Below are 19,277 nucleotides of genomic sequence, written 5' to 3'. Positions count from 1 at the left end.
GACTATGGCTTTCTTCTTCTCAATTCTGAGGAGAGAATGGTGCTCAGTAGTGGGCCTCCAATGAGTTGATCATGATGAGCATTGTATCGTACCTACCTATTTTGTTAATTGTTATACATATGTATAGTAGGCAGGATAAGTGCTGCATTCACCTGCGTAGCCAAATGATAGGCGGCTGCTAATTAAATGACTCCAGTAACTAAGCGTAGTTAAGCCTCATGAATATGCAGAATAGCGGCCGCCTCCTGCATACATGCCCCAGCTAGATACAATCCAACACAACGAAAACAAGCTTAATTTAGGTCTACTGCAGCAATAAATCTAGTAACTGCCTTACTTGCTTTTTGAAGCTGTAGAAGTGAAGATATGTACCTACCTACCTATCTATAACATTATATTATTATATGGAAATAGGTTTATTATAATACCTAAGTATAATAAGAAATAGGAAAAAAATGGCAGTCTATGCTCGCGGCCGTCAAATTCTCAACTTCTCAAGCGAGTCGCTGGATAGAAGTTTGTATTGTTATAATATCAGTCGAGATCCAACAGTGGACGAATATCGGATGACAATAAAGACGACGGCAACGCAGTTTGAACTATTTTAAAGATTAGATCTTATAAAGTAAAATGCGTTCAATAGGCTACTTGACACTTTTTTTAAGTTGGTCTTAAATGGTTAATATTTGTCCTATTATATCAAAAAAATTAACACTATATTTTTTTGCGCCCTAAAAACCGTAAAACTTTAATTTAAAAAAATATTTTTCTTAGACAGGTGAAAACACTGTCGGCCATGTTTGGCCGATAGATTATCTGTGCTCTGACGTCATGCATTTGTAAACAACAGCATGACCTCCCAAAGTTTAATAAACATGACTTCTATACTAGTTTACATGAAAAATATAGTAATTATCGTTATTGTATCATCCGAGAATGTAAAAACCGCATCGATAAAGACCACAGGAAAGTTGTGGATTAGAGTGCCCAGTGAAATAAATATACGTAACACGCAAAGACTTGCTTAAAGGGATCCTATATGACTAACGACTTCAACCCAAATTTATTTTTGCAAAGATCACTTTGTTGTAAGTCTTACTTAATAACTTATTCAATTTATAAAGAGAAAACGATATTTTTTTACGTTTACTATGAGTTTTTAGAAATATATAAAAACTAGCTTATGCTCGTGACTTCGCCCGCGTGGACTTCATAAATTTCAAACCTCCATTTAACCCACTCTGGAATTTCAAAAAATCCTTTTCTAGTGGACATCTTCTCTTTACCTACAAAGAACACACTCACCAAATTTCATGTATCTAGGACCAGCTGTTTAGATGTTTAGGCTGTGCGTTGATATATAAGTTAGTCGGGACTCTAAATTTTATATATATGGATACTACGTTAGTCCCCGCGTGACATAGGAATGACATTTCTTTGTTTACATATTTTAATGACGTCACATCATGGCTGACAGCGTTTTCTGCGTTTCAAATAAAAATAAAAACTGTATTTTTTTTAATTGGATTTATATATCCATCCTGCGTTTTTAATAATTGTTATTGATATATTTCGTTGTCTTAAGCAAAATACTATAATAAATAATCATTTATTGGACGACATTAGATATGAGTCAAGTAGCCTATTTAGTATAGACCTACTAGAGTTTAGTTAGTAGGTACAAGCAAACTAACAGGAAATTCCTAAGCAGACTGATTGGAATATCCTGTTTGTCTGTCCTGAGTGTCCTGGTGTAAGTACAATCCAATTTATGTATTTGTATTACATACAATGCCTATTGTATGAAGATCGAGCGATGCTTCTATAGATCGACATCGGCTGCGCGGCCTTCCGCTGCTGATTCTGCTGGGCTACTAGATCAAGTACCTACCTAATCAATTCAAATAGGTTACTATTTACTAACTAATACCCAGTTTTGCAAAAATATACATATATGTAGTAAATGTAATATGATTGAAATGTTTTGCGGTGGGGGTACTTGTAGAATTTAAAAGTGCATTTTTATTTAGACTATAGATAGTGTGGTTTTTTTAACTGGGACAGTATAGGGAAATCCTAAACCATAGGAGATACAGGGAAACTGTCTTAGGAACCTTTAGGTCTTTTTTTGTGAAAACAATTTTGGCATAGTCAATTTTTTGGTCAAGCGTGAGTAATTAATTGCCAAAATTGTTTTCACAAAAAAGACCCAAAGGTTTTTAAGACAGTTTTCCTGTATCTCCTATGGTTTTGGAACTCCCTATACTGTTCCAGTTAAAAAAAACAGTGTAGGTATATTATTTTAATATTTTTCTCAGCCGAAATTCCAAATAGAATTTATTTTATCCGTTCACAGTTCCTCTGGAATTTCGCACCTTTTTAAGTCTTAAGTCTCTCAAGAATTTTTCTTTGCATACCTAAGCATAAAATAAATATATTATGCACGAGCACACCTTGTGTATGTGTAGAGACAAGAAGTACCTAACGTAACGTTCTCACGGTTAACCAACGAGTTAAGGCCTTGTATCAGGCTTGGGTATCAGGCAATTCGTCCACAATGTCGTTTAGTCTATGTAGCGAACATTTACATTTTTATCGATAGATTTTATCAAATTCGAATGAAGATGATTATAATATAGAGAAAACTCCTGACATTTCGAAAAATCGGATAGGTACCTAACTACCTACATTCGCTAAAAGCAGAGTAAAATTGAAATATTTCTCTCCATAACAGCTTTGGTCTTCAATAACATTGGGGAATGTTAGATTAAAAATATACCTGCCATATAGGTAGGTACATATATGTATTCCTACATAGTGATTTTGGTATTGTAATATTTCAAGAACATACGGAAACATACATATTTTTTTTTTTTTTTTTTTTATAGTTTTTTTTTTTTTTTAATAAATATATTATATATTTATATATATATAATATATTTTTATAACATATTATTGTAAATTTTATTGAGATAATGTCAAAACTATCTCGTTTAGGTACCTATTTTCTCGATAGGAGATCTAGACATCGCGTATCGCGTGATAACATTGATAACATTACCGAGGTCTCGACTCTCGAGCCAGTATATTATGTACTAGCTTATGCTCGCGACTTCGTCAGCGTGGACTACACAAATTTCAAACCCCTATTTCATCCCCGTAGGGGTTGAATTTTCAAAAATCCTTTCTTAGCGGATGCCCACGTCATAATAGCTATCTGCATGCCAAATTTCAGCCCGATCCGTCCAATAGTTTGAGCTGTGCGTTGATAGATCAGTCAGTCAGTCAGTCACCTTTTCCTTTTACATATTTAGATTATCTATGCTCTTGAGCCCCCCAGGCCCCACTGCATAAGTCATAGCCCACGCGCTAACCCGGTACGGGCGAGCGCGGGTGACGTGCGGGTGTGCGGGGCGTTCTCCCGCCTCACACCCCGATTGGCATCTCGATTCTCGACCCGTCGCGGACTTACCTATGTAGTAAAACATCTTGGCATAGCATAGCATAGCATATCAGAGCACAGCACAGCCCCTTACCTTACCCTATGATACCATAATCACATCATTATCAAGGTCTCACACGGGTTATCGGCATAGTAGTTCACTCTGTTACCAGTCCATTAACAGGTAAAACAAAAATAATACAATAATTCATATCCTACTTAACACTTTTAAATACTTAGATAGGTAGGTAAGGTAGGTACCTACTTATTCATAAAGATTGCTAACAATAGTTCATAATTATTAAATATCGAGGTAGAAGGAGCCTCGTGCCGACGATAAACTGGATTGTCCCATGAACTGCTTTTCATTATTGCCACAAGAACCCATTTCATACGAAATATAGGAATCACATTTGACGGACATGTATTCACTGCCGTTATTTATAGACTCAGCAAAGTAAACGTAGGCGCACGTGTGTTCACAGCTCACTGTAATAGAAAAAAAATCTCCTACATTCGCAAAAAATATTTTAATTCAGATCAAATCTGATGCAAACCTTATGCATCAATTTCATTCTCTAATTTGTCCAATTAAAACCAGGGATTGATTTCAGGAGGCAAAGATTTTCAACCAAATTTTATAACCATTTTGTCTACTATCACGTTTTATGATAGCAATGATGAGGTCTAAATTATAAAACTCTATTCAGAGTAGGAACCTTTAAAGGTCTAAAAATATATGAAGAGTGCGTACATGTGTCTTGAGTGTCGCAACAGTGTGGTTGCCAGTTGCCGCCATTGGGGTAGAAGTCTGCATGGCCAATGTTGGAGACGTATCCCAGCGCCTCGCAGTCAGTGTGAATGATGTCCACGAAAGAGGCTGCCTCGCTGGTAATACCCGGCAGATAGCTTGGTAACTCGAAGAATGGTCCAGCTGGATCTAAACCTGAGAATGTGAAATTGCTGTGAGTGTGACATTTATACAGTTTAATTATAATTTTCGAGTAAAATAATTACGCGTTCGATATAAATTATTGAGTAGGTAGTAGAGTAGTTACCTACTATTTAACCACACTTAACAAAAGTTTGCTTTTGAAATGCCTTTGTAATAAAGGTAATTCAAATAATTTAATCTGAATAGGTTTATCAAGAATTTTGCATTAATAAAAAGAAATAAGGAAGAAAAAATAGGTACCCGTTACTCGTGCCACGACAAACTTGTCATCTTTAAGTTTTTCGCCAGCCAACCCCATAACGTGTGCCCCCAAACTGTGTCCAATTAAGTGCACGTTTCTACTTTCAAGTTGGTACTGGAAGGCCAGTGACAAAACCATGTCCTTAACCTGTGAAAACATACTTAATTTTTAAGTACGTTTTATAGTATATATACATTTCTCGATGGAATTTAACATCGGTATAAAGATCTTTGCGTGCCTGTCATCTGAACTGAAACTGAGGAATGTGTTTAGTAGTCGACCAAGCAGATTTTTGAGAGATGACGTGCTAATTTCATCATGTCTACGTCGGTTGCGCCCTTTATATATTTTGATGATATAAGCATTCCTGTTTCTTCTGTAAAACGACTAGATAATAATAAATTATGCATTATTAGCTATGGGATCGTTTAACAAAACTAACCTTTTCAGCAACCAACATTGTCAAAGATGCAGAAGACAGGTAATTCTCATTCGCTGCGTCTCTTTGCCAGTCTACCACTACCACATTCACGTCTTCCATGTTCAGATAAGCGTTTTTAATCAGCTGTGTGGCGTTGCTGTTCCCGCTGCTCATCCATCCATGTGTTACCATGACCAGCGGTCTGTCTGGTCTATATAGACTGCTTGACTTCACTTTAAATAAAGTATTTGTTGAGAATCGTGCTAATAATTCTTCGTGGTCGTTTACATTGTCCCTGTAGAAAACGTAAAATAAATGTTCATCCATAGGACTTTTTGTAGATAAGTACCTATATCCCTACTTTCATAAATCTATGCCTATTCTATAACATAAACGCTGTGCAACAGCTATCACTGGCGACTGACAGCACTTGCAAGTTACATGGCAGGAAGTTACACTGATTTTAGCAGCGCTTTGCACGCAGGTACTAGGTATAGGTACTTATAGTCCGCGACAGGTTGGGATGGCAATCGGGGTATGAGGCGGGGGGGACGCTTTGCACACCAGCACGTCACTCGCACTCGCCCGCACCGGGTTAGCGCGGGGGCTGTGCGGGGTGCGCGGCGTTACCTTCCCGATTGCAATCACGACCTGACGCGTACTTCTAACTTTTATCTAATTAGTTGAGATTCTGGATCTGTGTATAAACAATGGCTTTCCTAACGAGATTTTCACGAAAAATTAATATTATTATTCCGCTCCAACATAGAAAAAATTAGGTTTAGTAATAATAATAGGTACAATTTAGCACCTTTATTTTTAGTATTTTACTGTGACAAATTCTTAATAGCACAGTGATGCGTGTTAAATATACAATTACATGCATGCTTAGTTATACTCAAAATATCCTTGAAATCGAGAATGATAAGGCAAATTAGCATCCCTATTCCCTAGCGCATTGGTGTGCGCTGTGGGAGCCCATAGGTAAAAATATGTAGATTCTGGGTTCAATTTACGGCAAAATAAATTTATAAATGGTGCGTTTTCTGGAGCTTTATGACCATTAAAGTACCATGGAGACTCAACGTCCAAACGAATATCCATAATATTCGAGTATCGTCATCATTGCCAGCACACTACTGTACACAGGTCTCCTCTCAGAATGAGAAGGGCTATAGTTCACCAACCGTACCAAGTGCGGATTGGCAGGCATCACATACCTTATGGACAACTCTCGGGCATGTAGGTTTCTTTACGATGTTTTTCTTCACAGTTGAAATAAGTAATATCTAATTGCTTATAACGCACTAGCTAGAGGTGCAGATCTCACGAATATAAGGCGGCTATCACCCCTTTTATTCAAGTTAGGTATAAGAGTATAATATTTAAGTTGAGTATATGTAAAAGGGAAAGCTGACTGACTGACTGACTTTTTTATTACAGCTCAAATCACTGGACGAATCGAGCTGAGGCATGCAGATAAAGCTATTAATATGACGAAGGCAAACGCTAATAGGGGTTTGGTGCAGTCCACATGGAAGAAGTCGCGAGCATAAGTTAGTATTAAATAATTTGTGAGTAAAAACAATACTGAAAATAATTTGGTATCACCTTGTGTAGAGCCAAAAGCGCGTGCTACCGGAGAAATGTCGGCGGTTGAAATATAAATCTAATACGGAATCCAGTGGAGTATTCAAGTCAATGTAGTGGAGATTGCCTTTTTCATCATAGAACGTGATTTTCTCTGCCACTTCTCCATTGTGCCTTCTGAGATAACAGTTTGATATGCATACGCCTGAAAGAACCATAATATGTGATTTGAATTGAATAGCGCTAAGATAATAACGAAGAGGGACTTGTGGTAGGGTGAATGTATACCTACTACCAGTAGATTACATTGATAGAGAGAGAGCCAGCGCGTGCCAGACCTTTGTTATTTTATACTAGACGATGCCCGCGACTTCGTCCGCGTGGATTTAGGTTTTTAAAAATCCCGTGGGCACTCTTTGATTTTCCGAGATGATAAGTAAGCCTATGTCCTTCCTCGGGATGCAAGCTATATCTGTACCAAATTTCGTCAAAATCGGTTCCACGGATGGCCCGTGAAAGACAGACAGACAGACATACTTTCGCATTTATAATATTAGTTATTTTATATAAGCTTATATAAAATAACTAATATTATAACTATTATTATACAGGAAAAATCCAAGGTCCATAGACGTTGGAAAAAATTTCAAGACCCCTTGGACTACCAGGAATTTTCCAGGTTGAGAAAGAGAGCACGCGATGTAGAATCCGAATGCTACAATAAATATACTGAGCTAACCGAATATTGCTTAAAAAAAGATTCAAAGTGTTTTTGGTCATATATAAAATCCAAGCGTAACACTACCAATTTACCGAGAAAGCTAGTTTATAAAAATGTCGAATCCATTAGTAATAAGGATCACGCGGCTCAGTTTAACAAATTCTTTTACAACGTTTTTTCTCAGCCACTTAAGGAATATCCTTCTTTGGAGCTCAGACCTCCAACAAACTCTAGTACGTCACATATTCATTCCCTCAAAGTTGATATTAACGAAATTTCAAAAAGTATAGGCCAGCTCGATACATCTAAAAGCGCGGGAAGTGACAACATATCACCTTACTTTATTAAACACGCAGGTAAGGCTCTCATTACACCTTTAAGTATTATTTTCAATAGGTCAATAGCAGAAGGATCCTTTCCGTCTAAGTGGAAAGAAGCTCACATTGTTCCAATATATAAAAAGGGCAACAAAAGTCACGTAGAAAACTATCGCCCTGTTTCCATCTTAAACGTATTTGGCAAAATGCTCGAAAAAATTGTATATGGTTCAATATATCCCATTATTACAAAGGCGATCCCAACTGAACAACACGGTTTTTTAAAAGGGCGATCTACATTATCCAATTTAATAACATTTACCGAAGACATACTGTCCTCAATGGATAACCGCGTACAGGTTGACGTGATCTACACTGATTTTGAAAAAGCGTTCGACCGTGTGGATCACGTCATCCTGTTAAGGAAATTGGAGTATCTGGGTATACACGGAGATCTTCTGAGGTGGGTTAAATCGTACCTGACTAATCGTTCTCAAGCTGTTGTTGTTGGTGGCTGTAAATCCGATTTTTGTGAGATCCCCTCTGGAGTTCCACAAGGCTCGCATCTGGGTCCTTTATTTTATAACATATATTTGTACGACATTGATAAATGTTTTTTTAACTCAAAGTTTTTAATGTACGCTGACGATACTAAAATATACTTAGGAATTAATAGCGTGGATGATTGTGAGAAATTACAGAGTGACCTTAATAGACTTTCTCGCTATTACAAAGAAAATAGAATACAAGTTAATATAAGTAAATGTCAGCATATAAGTTTTACGAGAAATAAAAGTCCAATACAATTTAATTACACAATCGATGGTCAAACTATCTCCAAAATTGATAAGGTACGGGATTTGGGAGTTATACTGGACAATAAAATGTCATTCAATCCTCATATTGAAACAATCACTAACAAAGCTTTCTCTATGCTTGGCTTTGTTTTAAGAACCTGTAAGCCCTTCAAGAAAATAAGCACACTTAAGACTATTTATTCTGCATATGTGCGTAGCAACTTAGAATATTGTAGTAACATTTGGTCACCTTGCTATATAAAGCCTATTGAAGCAATAGAGAGGATACAGCGCAAGTTTATTAAACATTTAAACTTTCGTACATACTTTGAGTCACCAGACTATAAGGAAAGCTGTAAACACTATAAAATACAAACCTGTGGGCAAAGGAGGCAAATAGCGGACATGTTAGTGCTATATGATATTATAAACGCTAAAATTGATAGTCCGAATCTTTTATCCAAAATTAAATTAGTTGCACCCCCCAAACGTACTCGTCATACATCACTACTCCGTGTGCCTTTTAAAAGGAAAAATTACTCCCAAAACTCTGCTATTACTAGAATGACACGCACCTATAACAAACATTATTCCGATATTGACCTTTTCCGCTATTCTAAAAAGACATATAAGCGACACATTTCACAATTTCACTAATAACTATTTTACTTTATTTTATTTAAACGTAACATACTTAACTTCACATACATGGACGCGTAATTAACGCTACACATACACTGAACACACACACACGACTCACACACACACACACACTTTATATTTGTTTCATAATTTACTTGTTTTTTTTTTTCCTTTTTAATCTAGGCTTCCAAGGATACTATGTTTTTATTTCCTTCATACACTTAGTTTTGATATAATGTCATGTACTTAGCCAATAATTGTTTTTTTTTTTTTTTTTTTTTTTCTCTGTATGAAATAATTTTAACTCACTCTTATATATTGTTAATTTTTCGAGAAAATCTATAATTGGCCATACTTCTGTAATTAGCATTTAAGAAACTTATTGTATTATTTCGCTGTTGATTTTCCTATAATAAATAAAATAAAATAAAATAAAAAGCTGAAAATTTCTCTGCGTATCACCAACACAGGGAGGAACGATCAGTGACTATGAAGTTTGGATCATGGTGACACACAATCCTGTTAGGTAGGTCCGATTTCGAGAAAGAGGCCAGCCAGCACTGATAATGGCCGCTGATTGCCAATTACGTCGCATGTCGCGCGAGTTAAACTAAATGCAACATCAGTAATTTGCTCGAATGTGTCCTAGCGGGACGGACAGACATTGAATTGGCCTCGTGTGAGCTGAAATGTTCTAGGAAATGCATGTCCAGTTTCTCACAAAACGAATTTCAAATTCTAACTGCAAATGAAGTTCCGACTTAATTTTTATTGAGCGTGTTGAACTTTAAGTTGCTTTCTAGTATTTTAAATAATTATTAGCCGGAACTGGATCACGAATGATTGAACCCGAAAGGTAGAATTTTTTACCAACAGTATAAGTAAACAATAAATACTTTAGTATCATCATCATCATGATCGACCCATCGCCGGCTCACTACAGAGCACGGGTCTCCTCTCAGAGGGAGAAGGGTTTGTCCATAGTTTACCACGCTGGCCCTGTGCGGATTGGTAGACTTCACACACCTTTGAGAACATTATGGAGAACTCTCAGCCATGCAGCATGCACGCAAGTGATATTTACTTAAAACGCACATAATTCCGAAAAGTTAGAGGTGCGTGCCCGGGATCGAACCCCCGACCTCATATTAGGAGGCGGACGTCCTAGCCACTAGGCTACCACAGCTTGATAATACTTTAGTATAGTGAAAAGTAATTATGATTATTTATTACAATAACTGTGACAAAAAACGGAGAGATGTTCCGGAAGACGCACTGGATGACTGGATGTGTTAAATACTATATATATACACTCTGGTAGACCTACTACGAAGAATTTGCATTTTTAGGGTTCCGTAGTAAAACAAGGAACACATATATTATTTTTGTCCAATAGGTACGTTCGTCTGTCCGTCTACGTGTCGCAGCCATTTTAAAAATGAACTATGAAAACTGAAAGTTGAAATTTATCACAGTTATAGAAACATAATTAATAATAACTTTCAGGATATTTAAGTAAAAAATTTTGGTTTCTCCCCTCGAGTGATTGAATAGTTACTCGTAAGTAACCTATTTAGTATTGTTGTGTCGACGTTAGCCGCGGCGCAGCGCGTCCATCAAGCGTCAATCGCTTCGCCCGCGACCGGGTCACGGAAGTCTACTTGAAGCTTCAACTTCAAAGTTTTTCGCATGACTAGGTACGGAACCCTACCTTATGCATGTTCTGCCGCGCACCTGTCCCGTCCCTAAAATTAATCATTTGGGTCCATCGCTGAAAACTATCTATATAACATTTGGCAAGTAGGTACATAATATATTGGTAAAAAATGTTAGGTAAAAGCAGTAGGTTGGTTCCTCGCTGATTGAGAAGTCCCATTTTCGATCAATGTAAATTTTATAACTTCGGAGTTCAGACTTGTCCCGAAAAGTTAACCCCAAAATTAAATTAGTTAAAAGACAAATTGGGTTTCTAATCTGAAATTCGGGGAGGCGGTCGTCTCTAACGGATTTTAGTAGCTTGTAATTAGGAGTGGGAAGAAACAAACGAAAAGTGTAATTAGACATTTTTTTGTTGTACTTCTTTAGCAATAAGGCTTTGGTAAATCGGATCCTATAATCCGACCTAATTACAACCCTTAGGTAGGTATAAATTAAGCTACATCAGCTCAAGCACAATCATTGTGAAATACTTCTGTCACGGCTATTCCAATGCTTTGTCGATGAAAAACCGCGAGAAAGCTTTCTCGCACTGATAGTTCTTAGGCTGCAAGGAAATACTTTAAATCTATTTTAGGGTCAAGGCAGCGTCTCGACTCAGGGTAGCTCAAACAGAGATGCAGACCTAAGATGGGCCATGAGACAAATTTATGTTTCTCACATCAATCTGTCTCGTTTAACTGTCTTTACTCTGAGCAATGTCATAGTTCTTAGCTGTAGCAAACATAATCTATACGTAACGATACCTGACCTCTAAGTACATTATACAATAGAATAGAATAGAATTAGAATATTTTCAGTCAAGTAAATTTTTACAAGTGCTTTTGAATCGTCAAATAATTTACTTTACCACTAGTTCGGAATGCCGTTCCTACAGAGTCAGCAAGAAACTCGACGGAAACAATCTTATCGGATGTCGGATCGGGTACTGTGGAAATGCTCTCAATCGAGCGCTTATGAAGTTATGACACGAATTGTTTTCGATAGGCATTTATTTTGCATACACAAAATTGCAATATTGGATATTTCGGGCGTCAGCTGCACCTATTAAGCGGACAATGTATATAAAGCCTATATATACTAAACGCGGTATGACGCACTGATGAAAAATGTTTTCCGTTTTAAACAAAAGGGGAGCCTCAAAATAAGTTCATTTTTCAGATTTTTCCTGTGTTTTTATGCTTCCATAGACTGAACCACATCAAAAAAGTTTCGGGGCGAGTTATACATAAAATGTTTTAATATTTCTTTCAGTTTATGAAAACTGTTTTAATATTATACGTAGGAACTTTACTTTAATTTCTAAAGACGTTTTGTATGACTGGATTATGGCTTTAGGTGCAAATCTAACGTGAATAAACAAAAATAAAAAGAGTGCTTGGTTAAATAAATGCCATAACATACTTTCTGCACTAGGTACACTCAAAATACCTTTCTAATCAAATTTCCTTTCTAAAATATTTATTGGATCGAAATATTCAATTGAGCAAATCCTACTCAACACTGTTTCACGGTCATTTGAGGAGAAAGGACCACTCGGCCAGTATGAAAAGCGAGTAACGCTTATTGAATTTCAGCTCAAACGAATTCAAATATGCCGTCCCTTTGCAGATAAATTGAATAGGTACCTATAGTCCACGACAGGTTGATATCGCAAACGGGGTATGAGGCCCGCACCAGGTTAGCGCGGGGGCTGTGTGGGTGTGCGGGGCGTTCTCTCCCTGATTGTCATTCCGACCTGTCGCGTACTATACGTACATTAAAATCACTGAAATGTACATGTATGATGTATGTACACGTACGCTGGAAAAGGTGTGCCATAGAAAATGACAGTTAATTTTTGTGCCGATTCGAAGCACGCCAGAATTAAAATTGATATACTTACTTTATGTCTTTATATGGTCATCGTGTGGGTCTGTCTGTCTGTTGCTTTTTTATGGCTCAACAGCTAAACTGATCTTGACAAAATTTTAGTAATGGGATCCTTGAGTGGACAAAGAATACTTTTTATCTAGGAAAATCACAGTTGCCACGGGGCAAAAGATATGACAACACAACTAAATTACGCCTGTTACAGTCGACCAATATATACTTAGATACTTGATTATTATTAATTATCTAAATTACTATTATATTAATTACTAGCTTATGCTCGCGACTTCGTCCGCGTGGACCACACGAATTTCGAACCCCTATTTCACCCCCTTAGGGGCTGAATTTTCAAAAACCCTTTCTTAGCGGAAGCCTACGTCATAATAGCTATCTGCATGCCAAATTTCAGCCCGATCTGTCCAGTAGTTTGAGCTATGCGTTGATAGATCAGTCAGTCAGTCAGTCAGTCATTCAGTCAGTCAGTCAGTCACCTTTTCCTTTTATATAATATATTTAGATTTAGATTATAAAAATAATAGACTATCCGACAAAAGATGACAAAAATACACACAGATCTCACAAATAATGGCATAAAATCAGAATACAATCGGTATCAAAAAAGGAGTCGTCTAAAAATGACGTAGGTAGGTAGTAGCTATAACTGGCAGGAACTAGCCTGATTATATTTTATACATTATAAAAGCAATGTAATTTTAATGCGGGCGAGAAAAAGCGTTGGTGAAAATAATTTCATATTTTCAGGAAGCGTGTAATAATTCTTCAAAGCCGACGCTTGGGGCGTGTTAACGACGTTGATTATATTTTCAGATATACGTAGGTAGAACGAATCATTCATATATTAAGGGATACAGTGAAAATGGTCAGTGTGTGTCAGAACATAAACGTGTTGCTAAAAATTTGACGGTCATTACTTCTTAAAAATTATAATTTTTTCCAAAAACTGTCTATATGAAACCTCATAAAGATTTTAAAATACTTGCCTATCCAAGGTATTACTCGAGGGGGTAAGCCAATTTTTTTTTCGACTAGGCTTGTCCTGCTGGATGTGCTCCTCGGAACTTGATTGCAGGCAAGACAGTTAGCTGACGTCTTGTAAAAAATAAAGGCAATAAAAAGCCCTTGGATCGAGGCGGTGCAAGACCGTGGCGTGTGGGAGTCCCTACAAGAGACTTATGCCCAGCAGTGGAGGTCTATCGGTTGATGATGATGATGATGAAGATATAAAAAAGAGGTAAATATAGAGAATACTTACAAAACAGAATACTCCAAAGCACATACACGAAATGACAAAATGAAGCCATATTTTTCTCTTTGCTACAATTATTATTAAATCATAGAAAAAATATATATTTTATCAGGTGGCTAATTACCTAGTTAGTAAAAATACACACAATACAAATGCACAAGCAATGCTTACTTATGTTTCAAACAGCACAATAATACTAAGAGAACAAATTAACATGTTTTCTTGTTAACTTCTGTATTGTATTAAGAGCCCGTGACTAATTCTGAGGGCATGTTTGATAAATATTCCAGGGAGAGAAATTAATATAGGGCTCTCTCTGTTACGTACTCCCATACCATTGATAAACACAAAAAACCGGACAAGTGCGAATCAGACTCGCGCACTGAGGGTTCCGTAGTACAATCGTATTTTATCGACATTTTGCACGATAAATCAAAAACTACTTACTAGCTATCTCGTTCAAACCAAGAGGTGTCTCTCGCGCAAACTATTCAGTTTAGTAAAAAAGATACCCCCCCCCACACGTATAGGTTTGATGAAAAAAATATTTTGAGTTTCAGTTCTAAGTATGGGGAGCCCCAAAATTTATTGTTTTTTTTTTCTATTTTTGTGTAAAAATCTTAATGCGGTTCACAGAATACATCTACTTACCAAGTTTCAACAGTATAGCTCTTATAGTTTCGGAAAAAAGTGGCTGTGACATACGGACGGACAGACAGACAGACAGACATGACGAATCTATAAGGGTTCCGTTTTTTGACATTCGGCTACGGAACCCTAAAAACGGGCCAAGTGTGAGTCAGACTCGCGCACCGAGGGTTTAATCATGCGTTTAAATGTTTTTACGAAATTTGGTACTGAAGCACCTTGCATCCCGGGGACGGGCTACTACAAGTAGGCTAATTTTTGTCCTGGAAAATATAAAGTTCCCACGGGGTTTTCAAAAACCTAAATCCACGCGGGCGAAGCCGCGGGCATCAGCTAGTAATAACTAAATCTGGTTTACTTAACAAACTTTCAGCTTATAATAAGTACTTCATTGAAATATTCTATGGGCTCCAGGTCCACATGGGGAATCACTTATTGTATTTTCATGATGGATGGAGGAAAAGGTTTGCTCAATCCATTTACATGACTCATTTAAAGTAGATTAATGGGTATTAATAACTAGCCCAAGATCTTCACTGCATTATGCCGAGTATGCGGCGTAGTTATTATACCTTTTTCATAACTATCATCATCAGGTAGGTATATAAATCAAAATTGAAAATATTAATTATTTGTTTATGAACACATTTTTTTTGTAATGTAACCATAAATTCACGGGTTTCGGATTTTTCCTTTACTTGTGCTCTAAGATCTACATACCTGCCAAATTTCATGATTCTACATCAACGGGAAGAATACCCTGTAGGTTTTCTTGACAGGCACGACAGACGGACAGACAGACAGACAAAAAAGTGATTTTATACAGGTTCCTTATTTCCTTTTGAAGTACGGAACCCTAAACATAATGGAAACAATACCTACGTTTTTGCACATCTGTTGCCAGGAGACCCTCTAAACACCCATGATCAAATTTGTACTCTGTTATTGAATTATAACAGGTCGGCAATCGCGAATGGAACGGTTAACAGATAATATTGACTTGTACGACCAATGTAATTCCGTTTATTGAATTTCTTGCTGTTAATCGAATCCATGTACCGAGGTTTTCGCACATGGTATCGAACTGTGTAGCTACTACACTGAGTTTTATTATTACTTCAGCCAAGAGGAAAACAAATATCAACTAATAAGCTTAGTAGCAACATTTTTATCTAAGTGTGAAAATAATTATCGATAATCTGTCTCATTATGTACGGATACTAACTAGGTAACGTCACGATCACACTTCTAGCGCATTCCTCGATAAGCTTATTCTTTGTTCTGTGCTCACAGTTGTACTTAATTACTTATCTCGTGAGGCGTGAGTTATAATAATAGAGATACCTACGTATTCTACTTTCCCTCCTAACACCAGTTATTTATTGGATTCATTACTATAACATTAAAAAACAGCCAAGTGCGAGTCAGACTCGCGCACTGCGGGTTCCGTACTATGGAAGAAATAAAACGGTAAGAATCACTTTTGTTGACGAACCGCAAAACTAACTTTGTTTGTAGAGGTTTTGTCACTATCAAAAAAACTATCAGAGTTAGAGCGGTATTTTATTTTTTCTGTTAAATATACACAAACTTCTATTGCCCATAGTTATTTCAGATTTTCGATTGGTATTTTTTTACTTGTGCTATAAGCCTGCCAAATTTCATGATTCTAGGTTAAGGGGAAGTACCCTATAGGTTTTCTTCACATACATGACAGACGGACAGACAGACAACAAAGTGAATACCACAAAAGGAAAAGCTGAACCCTTATAGATACGGATTCCTAAAAATCAATTATTATTAACTATTATTGTGACGATATCACTATGCTTTTACACAATCAAAATTTGCCTAATCTAGAGGTCGATTGGTATCTGGGGTTAAAGGATTTGCAAGTAATTAATATCAATTAAAGCACGGCGGGGCGTCGAGGTTCTTCATAATGTCGCTTTCCTCAGGGAGAGCTCGCAAAGCTCAGTCTTTTGTTAAGATAGTCACTTCGACAAATTGTGTTTGAGAAAAGTTTGCAGTTCTAATAGACGACGTAATAGAGTTTGTAAAACTTATATTTTAATATATTAACGTTCTCATACATTTTAACACTGCAAAGACATTTAACCCTTTCCACACTGCAAAGAACAGAAAAATATACTTTAATGTTTTTGAAACATGTTTCTTGACGAATCATAGCAAAGATATTATAAAACTCAAGATAGGCAATTGTATTTTTAAAAGTGAAGACAAATTCGTACGTTTGTGTGTGTGACACATACGCGTAGCAACACAGACTAAGTGCATATTATAATTGGCACGTGGCTTACGCACTTTTTAATACCTTTTAAACGTTCTTCAAATAATAGCGGCTCATTAGCAGAGTTGACCCAGAGGCCAGCGGTACATTATTTGTTTGTTGTCATTCGTATAAGTCTATGAGTAGTCTCAGCTCAAGAGTTCCGATTTGAGATAAACTGAGGCTGCTCAAATGGGTAGATGTCCTCTTGTGAAGTAGGTATGCGTGACCAGATTATTTTTTATTCGAGCCGAATGGCTACTTCTACCGGATACATCGCTGTACTTTCATTCTACAGCTCGCAAAATACTCATGATACCTTTCATCCATTTCAAAATCTACAATGCAAAAGGCCTCAGGTAAGTATTCCTCTGGAATAATGGAATAATAAGCTTGCGATGCCAAGAGAAACATATTAATTTTTCTCAGCGTCGCGTCCGTCGCCCGCAGCGCTGCAAATACTGGTGCTACGGAGCTGAATTACACACTTATTAAATGCAAATTGGTCGCCTCTTTCGTTTGCAGTACAATTCCATTTCCAGCGGTGAATAACATTACTCGACCATATTATTATATTAACGTATAAAGTATCCACCGCTATCTATTATCATCATATTATGTGGTCTTCATATTATGTGGTGTTATAAAATAAGGTAGTTTGGGATTGTATGTAGCTCTCTGCTCTACTGATGTTAAACCGCGGGACTTGTCAGATGAGGCAGGTTTTATTCAAGATTTCGACTGAATAGGTATTTTGTTATGCATTTCTAATTTTATAGGTATTTAATTAGTTATTTCTGTGATAAATGATTGTTATTAATAAGTAGTAGCCAATAAAATAATAGGTAGCCTGTTAGTTATATTATTAATAATATTTGCATGCTGCAGTGTCAGTAAATTAATATAAGTACAGGGGTTTTTAGATTATAAGACCTTTGTGAATTACCCATATTTTTAGGAAATAAATAAATTTCATTTCAATTCAAGTTCATTCAAGTGATAAGTTTAAAGGTTATTCTATTTATAAACACACCTATTTTTATCAACAGACACATAAAATTTCTTTATGTATTTAAGTAAGTATTTATTTATGTAGGTACCTAGAGATGGTTGCGGAAATGAAACAACTTTACGCTTATCAATGATATTATTGTCAGTATGACGGAAAAAAATTGGAAACGATGGATTTTTATTCTTGTGTTCTTTATTCTAACCCCAATAGATCAGCGTCTCCGGGGTTTGAGTTAACAAATTGTTTATTTTATACGCGGGGATTTATCTTTGTAAGCTTTTTTCTTTTATTAAACCTATAAAGAGGTTCTTGTTTACGTATGGAGCCTTTATAATGTGATTGCCTGCGCCCGTCGCCCGCTCAGCTTTATATGCACAGGCTGAGACACGCTTTCGGGATCAAGTAGCTTTAATAGCTCCCTCTCGTAGTAATGTTTACATTATGCCTAATGGCAAATATAAATTGTTTTTATCACTGAGCAATGATTTTTCAAGATTACATTTAAATATAATATTATATAAAAAAGTCCTAACTCGCTCACTGACTGAGGCATCAAAGCCCGGTCCAAACGTATGGACCCAGAAAACTGAAAATTTGCATAGAAATTACCTACCACGGGAGTGAAGCCGGAGGCGTTCGCTAGTTTGATAATTAATAGGTATCTACATGGGAAATTAAAAAGCGTTGCTTATTCACAAGCTTATTCAATACTAGCTGATGCCCGCGACTTGCCTATGTGTTAATCCAAGGTATAATCTATCTCCATTCCAAATTTCATTCAAATCCGTTCAGCCGTTTTTGCGTGGTTGAGTAACAAATATCCAAACATCCAAACAAGATCCAAACATCCAAACATCCACACTTTTACATTTACAATATTATTAGGAATTAGGATTAGGATTAGGATATTATGATAATTTGCAAAATATTAGGTAAGTAGGACTTTACTTTTGAAATTTAAAAAAATACTGTTTTCTAAAATGAAAGTGTAATGTCTAATGAAGTTGAATCAGGGCCGACAAATCATATATTCTGGCGTAGCACCCAATATTTCACAATAATAATATATCTAAGTCATTTAAAAATAAGTCGAGAATATTTAATAGGCAGGTAATGCTGTCACTTCACGCAACTTATAAATATACCAGAAGTGGGCCAAGTTACTGTTTCTTGTTATAAGAAATCGGCCAGGCCTATGCATTTCGATAAGGTTCGTGTATTTACTATACTACTACTAACACTACACTAGTACTACGTAAATAGACTTAAATATTATTGTATTTAAAGCTGAACTATGTATTCTGAGGCTAAAGTAAGAGAGAACTATAAATCTCATAAGAAAGCTC

At 36.5% G+C, this 19,277-nt stretch overlaps 1 protein-coding gene across 1 annotated transcript; it reads right to left on the bottom strand.

Annotated features, from left to right (window-relative positions):
- Window positions 1–2,953: 2,953 nt before the first annotated feature.
- On the bottom strand, window positions 2,954–14,159 carry LOC117997168 (phospholipase A1-like). The gene is made up of 6 exons (XM_034985349.2): window positions 13,988–14,159; window positions 6,671–6,854; window positions 5,081–5,354; window positions 4,638–4,785; window positions 4,197–4,388; window positions 2,954–3,931 (listed from the first exon to the last, which is right to left on the bottom strand). The coding sequence occupies exons 1-6, from the start codon at window positions 14,034–14,036 to the stop codon at window positions 3,744–3,746; spliced, it is 1,035 nt and encodes a 344-aa protein (XP_034841240.1). The 5' UTR covers window positions 14,037–14,159; the 3' UTR covers window positions 2,954–3,743.
- Between the last annotated feature and the right edge of the window lie 5,118 nt (window positions 14,160–19,277).

The sequence above is a fragment of the Maniola hyperantus genome, chromosome 4 (genome assembly GCF_902806685.2).
Source record: "Maniola hyperantus chromosome 4, iAphHyp1.2, whole genome shotgun sequence".
Taxonomy (NCBI): domain Eukaryota; kingdom Metazoa; phylum Arthropoda; class Insecta; order Lepidoptera; family Nymphalidae; genus Maniola; species Maniola hyperantus.
Note: the sequence above shows the minus strand (reverse complement) of the source record. Positions and strands in the feature narration are given on the sequence as shown.

Bases quoted from the DNA above. Each gene is read 5' to 3' on its own strand.
- LOC117997168 (XM_034985349.2), bottom strand. From the start codon at position 14,036: ATGGCTTCATTTTGTCATTTCGTGTATGTGCTTTGGAGTATTCTGTTT. The intron at 5,355-6,670 runs GTGATACCAAAT...CGTTTTCTACAG, and splicing joins CGCTTTTGGCTCTACACAAG to GGACAATGTAAACGACCACG. The intron at 4,389-4,637 runs GTACCTATTTTT...TCACATTCTCAG, and splicing joins TGTCGTGGCACGAGTAACGG to GTTTAGATCCAGCTGGACCA.